The 18,549-nt window shown below is 44.8% G+C and overlaps 1 protein-coding gene across 3 annotated transcripts in view; it reads left to right on the plus strand.

The window, feature by feature from the left end:
- UNK (unk zinc finger) overlaps positions 1-18,549 on the plus strand; it is a 60,299-nt gene that overhangs the window by 17,472 nt on the left and 24,278 nt on the right. For all 3 annotated transcript variants that reach the window (XM_084647216.1, XM_084647217.1, XM_084647215.1), the window contains exons 2-7: positions 12,003-12,212; positions 13,841-14,017; positions 14,469-14,599; positions 14,729-14,864; positions 16,575-16,692; positions 17,831-17,915. In XM_084647216.1, coding sequence (XP_084503342.1) covers positions 12,003-12,212; positions 13,841-14,017; positions 14,469-14,599; positions 14,729-14,864; positions 16,575-16,692; positions 17,831-17,915 — 857 coding nt within the window. The remainder of the gene's footprint in view (positions 1-12,002; positions 12,213-13,840; positions 14,018-14,468; positions 14,600-14,728; positions 14,865-16,574; positions 16,693-17,830; positions 17,916-18,549) is intronic.

The raw sequence follows: 18,549 nt of genomic DNA on the forward strand, positions 1-18,549 counted from the left end.
TGTGTTACTTGGAGGAGTGTAAAATCCATACTCCTGAGCAATGTAGTTAAGCCAGCCTATCCCCTGGTGTAGACAGCTTTAGGTCAATGAAAGAATTCTTCTGTCAACTTAGCTACTGTCTTTCGGGGAGGTGGATTAACTACAGAGACGGGAGAACCCCTCCCATTGCTGTAATGTATGTCTACACTGAAGTGCTACAGTGGTGCAGCTGCAGTAGCAGTTTAAATGTAGACAAAGCCGAAGTCAGTTTGCCTTTTAGCCTTCTTCCTGTGGAAAGTCCTTTCAAATGAATGGAGTACCCAGCCCCCATTGGATGTTTCTGGTAAGAACATCAGCAACAAAATAGTTAACATTGATATTTAAATTTGTCATAATTGGGCTTTAGACTTAATGCTATGTTGAGAGGAATGGGGAGCATCTCACCCTTCTCTGACACAATAACACTTTCTGGTTACATTTTGAAGCCATCATTACAGCCAGAAAGACTAGAAATGTAATCTTGTTTCAAATGAAAGCTTATATTGTGCAGAAAACATTGAGGATATAAAAACAAAAAAACCTTGAATCTTGTAAATATTCAGAAATTCAGCACAGGTGGCTTTCTAGTGACCAGACCAAAGGGAAATAAGATCTAATAAAGTACAATAAAATAAAAGATTCAACCCATTCCTGTTGGATTGCCTTTACTATATTTCCACCCACCAAACCACTTGGGGGTCTGGAACATCAGTACTTTTCTGACACTGATGTTTCTATTTAAACTTCCTTTGAAAGGCAGTGGAGGAGCAATGATGGCCACCTTTCTAAAATCAAAGGCTTTGAGTCGATGTAAGTCTAGTTATCCCCTCCCCTAGAAGATCCCTTTGCTGTTGGATGATCCAGGTACCTGAATTACCTCCATCATCAGCCCTATTTCATAATGTCACCATGTAGCTTTGGCCTATCACTAGGGCCTGTTTGTCCACCTTGAGAATACTTCACATGTCTATAGTGTTTTTCTTCTTAGGAACTTGGCATGCTTTACAAACAGCAAGCCTCACAACAATTCTTATGCGTTAGGAAAGTAACTCCATTCACAGATGGGAAAACTGAGAAACAAAGGCTAAGGCCTAAAATTTTTTAAATGTCCATTAATCTTTGAATCCTGAATTTGTTGGTGTCCAGATTAATGCTGCTTTGGCCTGGTGTTTCAAATGTGAAATTCTGGTCTTTTAAGGGCCTTTTCCTGCCTCCACAACTCAAGATTCTTCTGGGTCCCCTCCTTCCATGCTCTGCCCACTCAAATGGTTTTGGCCCAATCCTGCAAATACTTAAGCACATGCATAACTTTCCTTACATGTGTAGTGCCATAAACTTAACTATGTTCTTGAAATACTCATGTCAAAATTCTCTCAAAAATATATTGTCTAAGTGGAGAGGAAAAATTTGCATGAGTGGGGAAAAGCCATGAAGCCTACAATTTTTTATGTTTAAGGTTAGCATTCATTTTTGTAAATGCAGAAATCTATATATCTTTTTGAGTTGTGCACAGGGTAAACAGATATGCTGCTGCCCGATTGATTCAGTCCTTTCAGGCCATATCTTTGACTGGGATAGAAGGTGTAATGTTATGTTAGTTAGTAGCATTCTGAATGGATATGAGCAGGGCTAGAATGTATTTGTCAAGGCCAGAGAAAAAGATGGTGTAGTAATCGAGACAATAAGATAAGAGCCTAGATGAGGGTTTTAGCTGTGTGGATGTATAGGAAAGGCTGTCTCTTTGAGATGTTATGCAGAACTGGCAAGATTTAGGCCTAGCCTAGATGTAAAGAACTCAAGCGGCAGATGAGGTGTGGTTACAGGCCTGAGTGATGGGCAGGGGGGTGGTGGTGTCCACAGTAATAGAAGAAAAGACGCAGGGGAAAGGGCTTGAGGGAAAGATTAAGAGCTCTGTTTTAGTCATGTTGAGTTTGAGCTAATGACTAGACATCCACTAGGAGATGCCAGAGAGAGAGAGAGGCTGAGATTTGAGTTAGGGCAGAAGGAGACAGGCCTGAAGTAAAGTGATAGATCTGAGTGCTTCTATTAAATCTATTAACCCAAACAGTCTGTGAGATTGGACTACAAAGCTGGGGAAGTATCTAACCCCTCCTCTACATTAGACCATGAATCATGGTGGCTCAACTGTTCTTAAAGTTCTACAAAACAATTTGTGTTAAGGGACCAGTAGCCCCTGACGGTTAAAACACATCAGCCTGGCAATGTGGGTAATACTGAATTATTTCTAAATTGTGCCTCAAAGCGGGTTTAGCACAATTCATAAATACATTTAAACATGGTTACATTTTCTTGCAAATATTTTATCACCTTAAATTCGGAGTGATTAAAAAATCTAGCGTTTTGTTTATTTTATAATGAAATGTGCAGTAACTGTGTCCCCTGACGTGATTGATCTTGTAGACAAAACTGGTTTGTGCTAGTGTAACCCACACATCGCCTGGGTGTGGTGTTGTGACCCATCCAGTGCAACTGAGACCATTGAGAGAGAAAGAGAAAGAGAGAATGCGTATGCTGTACAGCCTTAGCTAAGTGGCTCTTAGGTCTACAGTACGCGGTTATTTCGGAATTAGCCGAGTTAACTCGAAATAAAACTGGTTCCGTCCACACGACCAAACCTGTTTTTTTGATTTAAAGGGTTCTTTACTCCGATTTCTGTACTCCACCTCGGCAAGTGGAGTAGCGCTAAAATCGAGATCGCAATTCCGAGTTACAGGTACTGTGGACACAACTGGACGATATTGGCCTCTGGGAGCTATCCCAGAATGCTCCCTTGTGACCGCTCTGGACAACACTCTGAACTCCGATGCACTAGCCAGGTAGGCAGTAGAAGCCCTGGGAACTTTTGAATTTCCTGTTTGGTCACCATCAGCACAGGTGACCATCAGCACAGTCCACCATCACAGGCGACCATGCAGAGTCCACCATCACAGGGGACCATGCAGAGTCCACCATCTCAAGAGACCACGCAGTCCCGGATTTGCAGATGAGCTCCAGCATGGTCCGAACGGGAGATACTGGATCTCATTGCATGTTGGGCAGACGAATCTGTTATGGCAGAACTACTTTCCAAAAAAAGGAACGCAAATATGTACGCTAAAGTCTCCAGGGCCATGACGGAAAGAGGCTACTCCAGGGACACAGAACCGTGTCGTACAAAAATCAAAGAGCTCAGGCAAGCGTACCAAAAAGCCAGGGAGGCGAATGGGCGCTCTGGGTCACAGCCCCATACATGCCGCTTCTACCGTGAGCTGCATGCAATTATGGGGGGTGACGACACCAGTACCCTACCACTGTCCTTGGACACCTGCAAGGGGGGAGTAGCACGGAGCGAGGAGGATGAGTTTTTGGAGGACGAAGAGAAGGAGGAGGAGGACAGTGCACAGGTGGCAAGTGGGGAATCTGTTTTCCCCCCTAGCCAGGAACTATTCTTAACGCTGGAGCCAGTAGCCTTCCCCTACTCCCAAAGCATGCTCCCGGACCATGACCCTGGAGAAGGCACTTCTGGTGAGGTGAGAGCTTGATCAGAGCCACGCGGTGGGGTTGGGGGGAAACCCAGCCGCTCTGGGCTGTTCGTATTTAGTTTAAAGGGCTCATCCCTTCTCAGAGCCTCATCGGAGCCACACTGGGCTGTTCGCACTTAGTTTAAAGGGTTCATCCCTGCTCAGAGCCTCATCGGAGCCCCGCGGTGTGTGTGTGTGTGGAGGGGTGTTGTGTGAAGCAATCATCCCAGAGAGTCCACAGGCTGCCTGCAAGCTGAATTCTGTTGCCTGGCCGCATGTGATGGCTTACTCACACCAAAGTGGCAGGCACTTCAGTATAAGAGGCAAAATGAGACCTTGTACAGAAAGAACATGTGCTGTGTACTATGAATTGCCTGTTTCACTGAGAAACAGTGTCCCCTTTGTTCTCTAAAATGTATCTTTTAAAATACTACCCTCCCTTTTTCTCCTCCTGCAGCAGGTGCAAATGTTTCAATGCGGCCCCTATCTATTCTGTCCCAGAGGCTGGTCCAGATTAGAAGGCAGAAAAAACGAACAAGGGACGACATGTTTGCTGAGGTCATGCAGTCCTCCTGCACTGATAGGGCCCTGACGACATGTTTGCTGAGCTCATGCAGTCTTCCCATACTGATAGGGCCCAGTTGAATGCATGGAGGCAAACAATTGCGGAGTCGCATAAAGCGTTACATGAATGCGAAGAGAGGAGGGACATGCGCGATGAGAGCAGGCAGGATGCTATGGTCAAGCTCATGGGGGAGCAAACTGACATGCTCCACTGTGTGGTGGATCTAATGCGGGAAAGGCAGCAAGACCACAGATTGCCGCTGCAGCCCCTGAATAACTGCCCTCCCTCCTCCCCAAGTTCCATAGCCTCCTCACCCAGATGCCCAATAACACGGGGGGAGGCTATGGGGACCCACACAGTCAACCCCAGAGGATTGCACAAGCAGCAGAAAGCTGGCATATCCTAAATTTTTCTTTGGTTTCTGGACTTGTCCTTCCCTCCTCCTCCACCCCCCAACCCAATACACCCCCCTCTCCCATCTAGCTTCTGATTTCTCTCAACGTGCAACAAATAATAAAGAACGTTTTTTAAACAATTGTGACCTTATTTCCTTTCATATATATATATAGAGAGAGAGGGGGCTGGTAACTTTAAGAGAAACAAACACAACTCTCACACTGTACCCTGGCCGGTCATGAAACTGGCTTTCAAAGCTTCTCTGATGTGCAGTGCGCCCTGCTGCGCTCATCGAATCGCCCTGTTGTCTGGCTGTGCGAAACTGGCCGCCAGGCGAGTTGCCTCAACCTCGCACCCCGCCATAAACGTCTTCCCCTTACTCTCACAGATATTGTGGAGCACACAACAAGCAGCAATTACAATTGGAATATTGGTTGTGCTGAGATCTAACTGAGTCAGTAAACTGCGCCAGCGTGCTTTCAAATGTCCAAACACACATTCTACCACCATTCTGCACTTGCTCAGCCTATAGTTGAACTGCTCCTTACTACTGTCCAGGGTGCCTGTGTACGGCTTCATGAGCCATGGCATTAAGGGGTAGGCTGGGTCCCCGAGGATAACAAGAGGCATTTCAACATCCACAACAGTAATTTTCTGGTCTGGAAAGTAAGTTCCTTCCTGCAGCTGTTCAAACAGAGCAGAGTTCCTGAAGATGCGAGAATCATGCGCCTTTCCTGGCCATCCCACGTTGATGTCGGTGAAAGGTCCCTGGTGATCCACCCCAGTGCTTGCAGCACCATGGAAAAGTACCCCTTGCAGTTTATGTACTGGCTGGCCCGGTGTTCCGGTCCCAAGATAGGGATATGCGTTCCGTCTATTGCCCTGCCGCAGTTAGGGAACCCCAGTGCATTAAAGCCATCCACAATGGTCTGCACATTTCCCAAAGTCACTACCCTTGATAGCAGCTGGTCAATGATTGTGTTGGCTACTTGCAGCACAGCAGCCCCCACAGTATATTTCCCCACTCCAAACTGATTCCCAACTGACTGGTAGCTGTCAGGCGTTACAAGCTTCCACAGGGCTATGGCCACTCGCTTCTCAACTGTGAGGGCTGCTCTCATTTTGGTGTCTTTGCGCTTCAGGGCAGGGGACAGCAAGTCACAAAGTTCCATGAAAGTGGCCCTACGCATATGAAAGTTTCTCAGCCACTGGGAATCATCCCATACCTGCAACACTATGCGGTCCCACCAGTCTGTGCTTGTTTCCTGGGCCCAGAATCGGCATTCCACAGCATGAACTTGGCCCAACAGCACCATGATCTCCCAATCGCCACATGCCGTGCCATCTGTGTCCATGTCCTCATCATTAAATCGCGCTGTCGTCGCTTCCTCGCCTGGTTTTGCAGGTACTGCACATGCTGCTGGATAACACGTGAGGTATTTACAATGGTCAAAACTGCAGCGGAGATCTGATCGGGCTCCATGGCTATGGCACCTGCACCGGTAATCCTGGAAAAAGGGCGCGAAATGTAGGAGAGCAGAGTTGGTGGCAGAAGCTGTACTGTTCAGTTCACGGTAGCCGAAAAGCGGCGGAAAATGGTTGTCTTCTGTGGCTTTCATGGAGGTGGGAGCCCAGGACAGACAACATGGAGAAGCTCGGAAGCGTGGCAGTAGCGGGAGAGCAGAGTTGGTGGTGGAAGCTGTGCTGCTCAGTTCACGATAGCAGAGTTGAGTTGGAGAGGTGAATTCATAGTAGCAGGAGAGCAGTGGTGCACCGTCTGCTGAAAGCAGTATGGCGTCTGCACGCCAAAAAGGCGTGAAACGATTGTCTGCCGTAGCTTTCTGATGACACACACCCAGAAACACCCGCGAGAATGTTTTTGCCCCATCATGCACTGGGAGCTTAACCCAGAATTCCAATGGGTGGCGGGGACTGCGGGAACTGTGGGATAGCTACCCACAGTGCACCGCTCCGACATTCGATGCTAGCTTTGGTAGTGTGGACACAATCTGCCGAATTCACGCGCTTTAGTGGGGACACAGAAGACCGAATGTATAAAATAGCTTCCGAAAATTCAAGTAGAATAATTTTGAAATAATTTCATAGATGTACCCTTAGGCAGTTCTTTTTTAGCTCATGTAGTAGAGGCTCATGCACTAAACACCAGAGGCCCCAGGTTTGATTCCGCCCAACGACGATCAGGATCTGTCGGTGTTACATTAGCTCGGTATAAACATGATTTGATTTTTCTCTGGAAACTGAACAAAACGGTCTTTAAACTGAGTTTAGAAATCATGTTTTAGCCCACACAGAAAACTAATCTAGAACATGGTTTCCAAATTCGTTTTAAACATAATCTGGCTTAATTTACCAAATTCATAGAATCATAGGACTGGAAGGGACCTCGAGAGGTCATCTAGTCCAGTCCCCTGTACTTGTGGCAGAACTAAGTATTATCTAGACCATTCCTAATTATATTAGCTTGAAATACTGCTTTCAACTGGTTCAGCAACAGGTTCAGTTTGACCCAGTGTCTTGAACTACATTGTTCTGATGGTCTCTTACTTGTTCTTCTGCTTGTTTGAAATGAAGAGTGGCTTTATGTGTTTGGTAGGAATGGTAAACAGTAACACCCCACTCAGCAGTCCTTTTGACTCAGCTAGCATTGTTACCGTTTTATTTATTTTGATTGTGTAAACCCCAAAAAGCATACTGCATGCTTTCCAAAGACAGAGAATAACAGTCTGTTTCCTGAAGAGCTTACAATCTAAAAAGACATACAAAAGGTGTCAGAAAGGGACATGACAGATAATGCAAGCAAAGTGGATAGGTACATGTCTTATTTGTTCCATGATTGTTTGTTTGTTTGTTTCATAAATATAGGGATAGTTTATATGTAAAATGTGGCTAATAATGCTTCCCTACAACAAAGGGGTTTTGTAAAGTTTCTTGAGATCATTGGATCGGAAATGAGAAATGCAAAGTATCATTACTGTATTTCCTCTTCCTGCTTGGGAGCATCATTTGGCTGACCCTGTACTAAACAACCATTAGTTTGACCAACTGTTCTTAAATTTAGGGGTCATTCCAGAGATTCCTTATCTCAGCTCTGCCGAGAAATTGTCTAGAGACCATTCTGATAACCTGAGGGCTCGTTTTGACACTGTACTCTCTCTCCAAAGATTCTCAACAGAGACAAAGAGCGCTGTAATGATTGCTTAGTGAGCTATTCCATTATGGCTAATGTGGTTGTGTGCATCTCTTCTGCAGCTCAAGAACACCTCAGAATACCAGCAATTCAGAATGTCTTTCCAAGCACCTCAAAACAAAGTGGATATTTCTATCTGGGCTGGTTGAATGGCCTGTTTTTCATATTTTCCCAGTTGAACCAGATCTTGCTTCCTGGATCAAGACAGTGCATGGCTGTAGGAAGAATTTACCTTTCATTGTGGAGAAAGTTGTTTTCAGTGTTCCACTGGTTTGAAAAAAAACCTAGCCTTTGAATTTGCACCAAAACCAGTGATTAAAAGTCTTGGAATTTCTGAGCTATTCTGACAACCCTTATTTAGCTCTGTTGAGCTGTATTGCAGAAATGTTTATACACATTTGATGCATTTGGTATGGCGCTCAATGGTACCTGTTTTCAATGCTTGCTTTGAAAGTGAGAGATCATTTATTTAATAGACAGCATTAAAGAATGAGTTTCCAATGAAGTCAGTTAGGTGTTAAACACTTTTCTTGTGAACCATTTACTTATGTAATTATCTCTAATTTACATTATAATAAATGCATCTCCAGGGAACTTAGCCAATCATAAAATGCAATTAATTTTGAACTGTGGTTCAGCAACAGCCTACACTCCAGAGACTGTACTCCCTCGTCAGCATATGCATTTTTAAACTTCCCTGCTAAGCTAAAGCTGTTCAAATTCCTCTCCTCTCCATCTGTTCCATTCTTTATTTTAAAATAATATCAGTGCTCATACACAAGCAAGCTTACATCTAGAAGGCAGGGGTCCTGGGGCCCAGTACTGCGAGGTGCTCAGCTCCCTCAAATCTCATTAATTTCAGTGGAAGTTGAGAGGATTCAGCACTTTTCAGAAAGGTCACCTCAGGAATTACCGATCAAAAAGGGACTCTGGTCAGCACTGCTGACCAGGCCGTTAAAAATCTGGTTGTCGCAGGGCTGGCAGGCTCTTTACCCAACTCTGTGCAGCATGTCCCTCCACAGCTCCTAGGTATAGGGACAGCCACAGTGGCTCAGCGCACTGCCCCTGTCCCGAACGCTGGCTCTGCAGCTTCCATTGGCCAGGAATCATGGCCAAGGGAAGCTGCAGGGGTGGCGCCTGCAGGCAGGGGCATTGGGCAGCACCCCCGTGGCAGCCCTTCTGCCTAGGAGCCAGAGGGATGTGATGCTGCTTCCCAGGAGCCGCCTGAGGTCAGCGCCACCTGGAGCCTGTACCCTGAGCTCCCTCCGGGAGCCTGCACCCCAGCACTCTGCCCCAGTCCTGAGCCCCCTCCCCCACCCAAACTTCCTCCCGAGTCCTAACCCCCTGCCCCAGCCCTGAGCCCCCTCCTGCACTCCGAACCCCTCAGCCCCAGCCAGGAGCCCACTCTTGCACCCTAAACCCCTCATCCCCAGCCTCACCTGACAGCCTGCACTCCACACCAGAGCCCTCACCCTCCCGCACTCCAAACCCCTCGGCCCCAGCCCAGAGCCCTCTCCTGCACCCCAAACCTCTCATCCTTGGTCCCAGCTGGAGCCCTCACCCCATCCTGTACCCCTACCGGGTGAAAATGAGCCCAAACCGGGTGAAAGTGAGCAAGTGAGTGAGGGTGGGGGAGAGCAAGTGACAGAGGGAGGGGGATGGAGTGAGTGGGGGGCAGGGCAAGGGTGTTCAGTTTTCTGCTATTAGAAAGTTGGCAACCCTATTGCTGACTGTCACAGGCTTGTACTATGACATTGGACATATTACCTAGCCTCTCTGCTGCAGTTTCCTAATCTTTAAATTGAGGATAATATTATTTCATCATTGTGAAGCACTTGGAGATCTGTGGATGAAAAGGGCTATATGCTGCTATGTATTATTGTGAAAAAACATTCTAGGTATTGGCATTTAAGTGATCATGTTACTTCTCAAATTCTCATAACTAGCATAATTGGTTTTCCCAACCCAGATGAGTAGGCATTAGTGGACAGTCATTTTTCCCTAAGGCTCATTAGCATGATACAGCAACTGGGCTTGATCAGCTAAAACTTACATGTTTGATAAGGGTCAGCCCTTTACAAGGAGTGCATGTTCCTACAATGGCGTGGAATTGTGCTGGCTTTCAAGCATGGCACAGCCTTTCTAGGCAATTGTTTTTCAACACAGTTGTCACAAACCTGGTTGAGGCATGGATCTCTTCTCAGAGGAGCAGGTCTTTTTAAAAACAAAAGTCGTAATAAACAAATTCTAGTCCATAGCGCACAGGTTCAGAAAATTCTTTTGACTTGCTTTATAACTATATGATATCTATAGTTATAACTCTGTTTGGTGTTACAGCAACACTAGCTTGCAAGGGTGTTTAAAAAAATGGTTTTGGACATAATAGAAAGCTCTAGAGCCCAATTTTCAGAAGTACTGAGTACCCACAACTGTAATGGAAGGCAATGGAATATGTGGGTGCTCCGCACCTCTGAAAATTAGGTCTTAAATGTGTATAGGGCCAAAAGATTTGGAAGTGAATGGTTGGGAAAGCCTTTTACTTTTCTCAGTAGCAAAATCATCCTGCAGAAAACTCTTTGCCAGCAAGATTCTGGCCTCTGAAACTGAAAAGGCTTGGAATATGTTATGCATTTCTGAGGCCCTGTCCTTGCTGGGGAAAAGGCTATTTTTGAAATGTGTTAGCCACCATATTTTAATGATTTTAAAAACACACATTTCTCCTTGTACAGACACAGCCTGAGATTATTTTCTGCATCTTCAAGCATGTGGTGCATTTCTGTTTATTTAAAATCGACATTAAAAAGACAATAATAATTTAAGAGGGGAGTGAGCCCTTGACAAAGTTCAATACTTTTTATTTTCCTGCCTTATAGTGTATATGTGAATAAACCTCACAATCAATAATGATTTACTTGGACACAGTGATCTGACTGGGCTCTGGTTACAGGTTATTACAAAATACCACATTAGTCAAAACTCAGTAGCTGTGCTAAATTTATTAGGCACATAAGAATTGCCCTATTGGGTCAGGCTCAAGGGATGTCTATCCGAATATCCTGTCTCTGCCAGTGGCCAGCACCACATGCTTGACAGGAAGGTGTAAGAACCCCACATTAGGTCTCATTCAGGTATGTAAACCATTTTTAATCCTCTGCTGGCTGTTTTTGAGATTCAGTTGTTGCTGTATCTCCAACAGTGGCTCAAGACCTCTTTAGTTCTGAAGATAGAGAAGACATACAAATTTTAAAGGGACACTGTTAGGTTGTTTTGGCCTTAAAAATATGTAGGTCTTAAAAGGAAGAAAAATCCAACAAAATAGCCCTAAAAGCTCCTGTAAAATTAATGTTTATACTGTTTAAAAATAATTTAAATATCATCTGGGTCTTTTACAGTCCAAATACTGCAACATTTTCTTAGCTAGGGCTTGATCCTGCTAAGTGCGGAGCAGTCATGTGTGATGCTGAGCGCCTTCAACTCCGTTAGACTTCAAAGTGAGTTGAGGTTGCTCTGTAGGGTTACCAGTTTTGGTTGGATGTATTCCTGGAGGTTTCATCACATGACATAATCTTTAACTAAAGATGAATCCTTAATTCCTGGAGACTCCCGGACAATCCTGGAGGGGTGGCAACCTTAGTGCTCAGCAGCTGCTAGGATTGATTCCTTAGTGCAAAAGACCCGGATAGTGAAACTGACTAGTTTTATTTTCACTGTCCAAGCTTTAGGAAAAAGCAAAAAGTAACCAGTCAGGACAAATGGAGAAAAATATATCTGTTTTTAAAAACGCTTTCAGTTGTAATAATCTGAGGCATTAAACCTGTCTTTACGGTGTGTTTATTTAACATGATTTTTAACCTGACTGTATCTCTTTAAGGGAAGAAAATCTCTTCCCACTCACACCTTTCAGAGTTAGGAGTGGAATTAGATAGAGCTGTATCTAAAAATACTGCTTGCTTACTAAATATTTAACTAGTTCACTAAGCATTCAGACAGCCCTCTTTTAAATGATACTTAAAATGTAATAGGAAATTCTTTGTTGATTGCGGCTGCTTTTAGTGCTGATGTTTGAATTCCAAGTTTGAGTTGAGCGGCCTGGAAACTAATGTCTCCCTGCTACAGAAAACCAGCAGCTTCCAATCTTTTATTGCGAATTAAAACGGGGGAGGGTGTGGGAAAGACAGCCTGCATCTCTATGATGGATGCTGTGTAGTTTGGCATGGCCTCGGCTGAGTGAGTTGACATGGACTCTGATGAATCTCCTTGTTCTAACCTCCTTCTCCTTGATTTCTGCCTGCAGTTACCTGAAGGAGTTCCGCACTGAGCAGTGCCCCCTTTTCGTGCAGCACAAATGCACGCAGCACCGGCCCTATACTTGCTTCCACTGGCACTTTGTCAACCAGCGTCGTCGCAGATCTATCCGCCGTCGGGATGGCACCTTTAACTACAGCCCTGACATTTACTGTACCAAATATGATGAAACCACAGGAATCTGCCCAGAAGGAGATGAGTAAGTAAAGTCTGCTCATTCCTACTTTCTGCCAGTCAGCTCTTGGGATCAGTCCAGGTGTTGATTCCAACCAGTAGTTTATAGAAACAAGACGCTTCAGCAAAGCAGCTTTTTAAGCTTAAGATCATTCAGAGTAACATAAGAATAGATATAAAAGCTGCAGTAGCAACCTCTGTATTTCAATCCTAAAGCTACTACTTCTAGGATTGAGAGAGAAGTTCACTCTCCATTACGTGTTCAGTCTTTGCATCTTCAGCAGAGTTTTGATAAGAACTGGACTGAATGGCCACCATGCAAACATCAAATTAGCTCATGGGAACTATCAGCTTGAGCTGGAATTGAACTGATGGCCCACTGGTGAAAAGCTCTGTGTCCTCTTACCTGTGCCCTGAACCATCCAGCCTCAACTTTTAAAATTATATAATTTAATTACCCTTTACGGATGCCTAGTGACCAGTAATACTTCACTAAAGCCATGGGAGGTACACAAGATGGAGAAATACTGTAGAATGCCATGTTTTTCCTCATCAGTTGTTTGGTAGTTTCTATTGGAATAGAGAAATACTTTAGAAGATTATTGCTGCCGTGTGCTAAGGCAGGCCTCAGCCATGCAGGAGTGAACATGGAGAATATAGAATCAGAGACAAGATTATCTGTAGAGGAATAACAGCATATCTTGACTGTGGTCAAAATATAGACTGATGCAATTTCAGTTACGTTTCATGGTGCCAGTATAAACAAAAAGGGTTAGACATATCTGGAAAGTGGCAAATTCTGCTAATTGAATAAAAGATAAGGTAGGTGGAAGAGAATGAAACAATCCACCAGACCTGTGGTGTCAGTTTCTATTCAGATTATCTCTCATTAGTGGGGTGCTGGCTGGGCAGGTAATAGGATATGGAGTCTTTGACTTCCAGATCACTGGTTCATATTTGGCCCAGGTTAGTAGTGAATGAAACCATCTTACTGCTGTTGGTCCGTATCTTTGGATAGGTCCCACAAGTACATCAACTTCACTTATTTTTCTGGTTCTTTTACATTTCTTACTGACAGGTTTGTGGATTTTTTCCCCACTTTGGGTATGACTAAGATGCAGTAGGAAGAAAAAAATAAAGTGTTAGCTAAAATGATAGTGTTCTGTATTTCCTCCCTTGCCCCATGCTCTCCAGTGAGGGGTGTGTCTAGCTCTTGATGGACTGGCCCAGCCCACGGGCCCTGTAGTAGTATATTGGCAGGAAACAGTAACAGCTAGGAACCTGAATGAAAGGAGAGCTGCAGATGAAATGTGTGTGCCATGTGATGTCCCTCATTCATCGCTAATATACCAGTAAAGCCTTGAGAGTGTTCTTGCTCTTTTCTGGATCCCTGACGCTCATTGGTCTATAGAATAATGAGCCTCTGAAGGCTTAAGGATCCAGTTGTTTGTCTGTGAGAGAAGCTGTTTTCTAGTATGCAGTGGCAGATTTAGGATTTAAAGAATGCTGCAAGGCATGACAAAAGAGAGGGGCAGGGTTAGTAAAATTGACAACAACAGCAGTCTTCACCATCAGCATGTCCTTTCATACTGGTGAGTCCCCCCTGGCAACAAGAGTGTGACCAGAATTTGGCTCTCCTCCCCTATGCCTCAGGTGCCCATTCTTGCATAGAACGACTGGTGACACGGAGAGGAGATATCATCTGCGCTACTACAAAACTGGAATCTGCATCCATGAGACTGACTCCAAAGGAAATTGCACAAAGAACGGCCTCCACTGCGCCTTTGCTCATGGGCCTCATGACCTACGCTCTCCTGTTTACGACATCAGGTAGCAGAGGATGGAGTTTCACATTGGGGCTGTGCATGGAGGGGTGATCACTGGACCTGAATGGAAGGTCAGCTGATCAAAGAATATACACAAATGTAACAAAATACTGCTAAGTATCAGAGTGACGGCAATATTTCCCTCCCTAGCAAGGGAAAACACAAAAACCTCTTCAAAGAGGTTCCCCAAAAAGGGGGAAGCACGAGGCTAGTCGCACCCTGCTTGAGAACCCTGAAGGGGGTTCAAACTTATGAGGCTGAAATTCCCAGGGAATGAACTGCCAGTGTTTAATCACTCGTTTCTATGTATGTTATGGCAAAAGCCAGTAGACATCGTGAACATACAACTACTTCGAAGTGCTGTAGCAATTGCTGTCTGACAAAATTGTAGACACGTGTATCGGTCTCTCCATCTGCTCTGTCTGCCTATTGTTCATTTAACTCTATTCCCGAAGGGAGCTTCAGGCTATGGAGGCTTTGCAGAACGGTCAGACCACATCAGAGGGTGGCATAGAGGGTCAATCTGCAGTCGCTGCTAGCCATGCTATGATAGAGAAAATACTCAGTGAGGAGCCAAGGTGGCAAGGTGAGTCCCTTAGGGTCTTGCAAGGGGGGCAGTCCAGTGTGCTTGTAGTGCCCGCTCCCATCAAGGGCTTTCTCATAGTAAGCAAAGCACCTGCCATCTCCAAGTAACCTGTGGGACCTTCCTTCACAGACACAACGTATGTGTTGGGAAACTACAAGACAGAGCAATGCAAGAAACCCCCCCGTCTCTGTCGCCAGGGTTACGCCTGTCCCTACTACCACAACAGCAAAGATAGAAGAAGGAGTCCAAGAAAACACAAATACAGGTACCCTCATCCTGGGCCTTTCGTTTTCCAGCTTAGGAGTTCAGGGTTGGCGGAGGTCCCCAACCAAGGACTTTGGATTTGCTTCATTTTATACTGTTAACCCTTCCTTAAACCCTGTTCTGACAGTTCTGCTGTGCTGAAGGGCTGGGTTAACATGCTAGTCCCCAGGCCTGGGGATTTGCCTTATAACTAGGATCAATAATGAATGCCTATAATAAACAAATAACTGTGTTCACCAAATCATGTTACAGCTCTGATCTACTCATTGTGGACAGAACCTGCATCTGGCTTCTCAATGATAACCATAATGAATTAAACAAAAAACTCATTTCAAAAAAGTGATGCAGGGTGAAAAAAAACTAAAAGGGCAATTTAGTCCCATTTGTAAACAAAACCACACGCTGCATGTAGGTCATGTTTTTATGGGCTTAACTGAGAGCTGGTAAATGTTTCAGAATTATCAGGCCATCTCATGTGTCTGATGATTGAGATTGAAAGGGGTTTGGGGAGATCACCAGTGCTGCCTGCTTTGCACTCCTCATTTGATTGTTAAAGAGTCCTGCAACTTAGGTTACAGGTGTTCACGTCGTTTTCCTGTCTCCTGACTCGTTATCATTGATGTGTCTTCGTGAATACAGTTTGTCCAGCTTAGTGGCTCTGATTTCCAAGAGCACAAAAGAACTTTTATTATGGCCTTGGGGGCTTTTCTTCAGTCCCCCTTAAAAATATCAAAACTGGCTGAAAACCATGGCGGGCAAATCATGAACAGTCTCATTTTCCTCCCCACGTTTTTGTCACAGATTTTTCCAATCAATTATAAAACCCCATAAAATCAAAGGAGCGTTAACCCATCACCTCGAGGACAAACATACACGCCATGAGAGTCCTCGGGTGCCATCCAGGGACTCTTCCTCCTATCTCCAACAGGTGCCCCTTCCCATCTTTCTGTCCCATCTTTGTGCCTTATTAGCAAGTATTGGAAGAGTTGAGGGTCCCCTACCAGTGCATGGAGAGCATCAGTATTCCTCCCACTTCTGTGCTGCCAGCCATCCTCCCCCAACAACTGATGTGGCTGTCTGCTCAGTCCCTGCTGCTGCTGTGATGGGCCTCCCCTGCAGTTTACTGAGGGAATGGGTAAGACCATATAGAACAGGGGGAGTGGGGCACATCAAGAGTGCAGACTGGGGAAACAGAAAAAGTTCCCAGCAGAGAGAAAGGAAACAGGCCTGCCTTTTCGCTAGTGACCCCACACAGCCAGTCTTCTACAGGGCCACAATGTAACCCTGGAAACTGACTAGCCTACAGTGCTATATATTCTGGGATTAGCCAATTAACTTATTAACATTATATGAAGACCCAGTTCTGAAACAGAAAACAGATCCAGCATCTTTGACACTATCATATCACCTACAAATACAGTTAAACTGTTTTGGTTCAAGTCAGCATTTAGTCTGAGATGGTGAAAAAAAAAATCTCTTTAACTGGGCAATCTTTACAAGCCATAGAAGCTGCAGAGGTAGCAGGGAGGAAGCTGCATAGACACCAAGAAGTGAGTGCAGGAGAAGAAGCTGGGAGAGCAGCGTGTGTACAATGGAAGGGAGCAGTGGAGCCTGGCTCCCAGTTTGGGATGTTGGGGTGCCAGGAGGTAGGGCTGAGAATGACCAATACATGTTTGTGTTTGATGCATTCCACTACCCCTTCTTTATACAGATCTTCACCATGCCCCAGTGTGAAACATGGAGACGAGTGGGGAGACCCCAGTAAGTGTGAGAATGGGGACACATGCCAGTACTGCCACACTCGCACAGAGCAGCAGTTTCACCCAGAGGTATGGTAACCTGACCTTCCCATTTGACATCTTGCTATTTGAGAGGGAGAATTCCAGGGTTACAGGTGTTGATGGGCAGCAAGGGCCCAGCAAGCAGGCGGGGAATGGAGAGCTGCTTGCAACATGGTCCTTGGGTGCAGAAGCAGCGCATTTGAGGTGAGCTTGGACCACAGCTACTTGACAAGGGTCCCTTTTAGTAAAAAAAAAGACAATTTGGGGGGAAGGTAAAGTTAGGGGGGAGGGAGAGCTCAGTGGATTGAGCATTGGCCTGCTAAACCCAGGATTGTGAGTTCAATCCTTGAGGGGGGCCATTTAGGGATCTGGGGCAAAAATTGGGGATTGGTCCTGCTTTGAGCAGGGGGTTGGACTAGATGACCTCCTGAGGTCCCTTCAAACCCTGATATTCTATGATCCTAAGGAGGGGGAAAGAGTGTGTGTGAGAGAGAAAGAGAGGGTAAGTCCACAGTGTATCTGTGTGTATTGTAGATGTGTTGAATGGGTTCACAGGTGAACTACTACGAAAGTGATTTGTAATTGATAGTTGTTGTCAGTAACAGGTCCCCATGAACCAATTCTGAAAACGGCTTAACTGTTAGTGCAGACTGGCCCAAAGCTTTTCCAGAAGAATTACAGAAAGCATGTCACAGTCACACTTCACGTTATGGTGTTGAAAGTGGTTTTGTCTGGCCTACACTAGCAATGTCATTTTCCCCATCAGAGGAAGGAAGGACCCATTTCTGATAATGATTGTCAGTTATTGATCATTTTCTTAGTAAACAGGGGATCAGTTTTCTAGCCTGTCATTTATCGGTTATTCCCCTAACACTATAATTTACTATTGTTCCACACCCAGAGCTCCAACTGAAGTCATTGGGGACTGATGGTAAATGTTAACCTTTAGGTGACCGTTGCTGTCATGGGACAATTGTTGACTTTACCAGAACTCCAGTGGCTTTTCTTTCTTTAAAGCAAAGTGTTGAAATGGATGCTCTGAGATCTTTGTTTGTGTCTGTGATGGTAGTCTATGTTTCTGTCTCACTATTGAATCTGTTTTAGGCATTTCTCTGCCTGAGTCGCTATGCTCAGTCTTTTCTTACTATGTCTGTGTGTTGTGTTTTGTTTTGTTTTTTCTTCTCAGATCTACAAATCCACCAAGTGCAACGACATGCAGCAGTCTGGCAGCTGTCCTCGGGGACCCTTCTGTGCCTTTGCACATGTAGAACGTATGTTAGCTTCTTCTCTTATCTTTCAGTGATGCTTTAGCCATAAATAACTTTAGTTTGGTGCTCCAGGCCAGAGTAGATAGGACCACAAAGGGGAGAGCTTTCTTTGGTAGCTCATTTAAAGTCATGATGCCAATAGGAGGTGTGAGCACAGCTGAAGGCAATAGATATTTTGTAGGGCTACAACCATGGTTACTCATCGCCTTCATTTTTGAAGCATCTTTCCCACTCTTGTATCTCACTAGCTCAGCTCTCCATATCCTCAGAATTATAAGGACTATAGTATAGAGAGAACACTGCCTTTCTTCTTCATATGGTTAAACTGGGACACAGTCAAGTTCAAAGCATATGAGTTCTTAAAAATCTTAGAATGTAATTTCTAACATGAGATTATTAACATTTAAAAATCAAATTTATTTTTACCATTTGTGTTTTTAATTTACATTTTATATCTTAACTGAGATTAGACAGTAAAAACAGATTTGTTTCTAGTCTAGTTTTGCCCCCTATAATTGGTAGCCAGGATCACCTGAGTTCTAATCCCAACTCCAAACACTGACTCCCTCTGCAGTTTTGGACGAGTCATAGACTTTAAAGTCAAAAGGGACCATCATGATCATCTAGAGCAGGGGTT

The sequence above is a fragment of the Lepidochelys olivacea genome (assembly GCF_965140295.1).
Source record: "Lepidochelys olivacea isolate rLepOli2 genome assembly, chromosome: 14".
NCBI lineage: Eukaryota > Metazoa > Chordata > Testudines > Cheloniidae > Lepidochelys > Lepidochelys olivacea.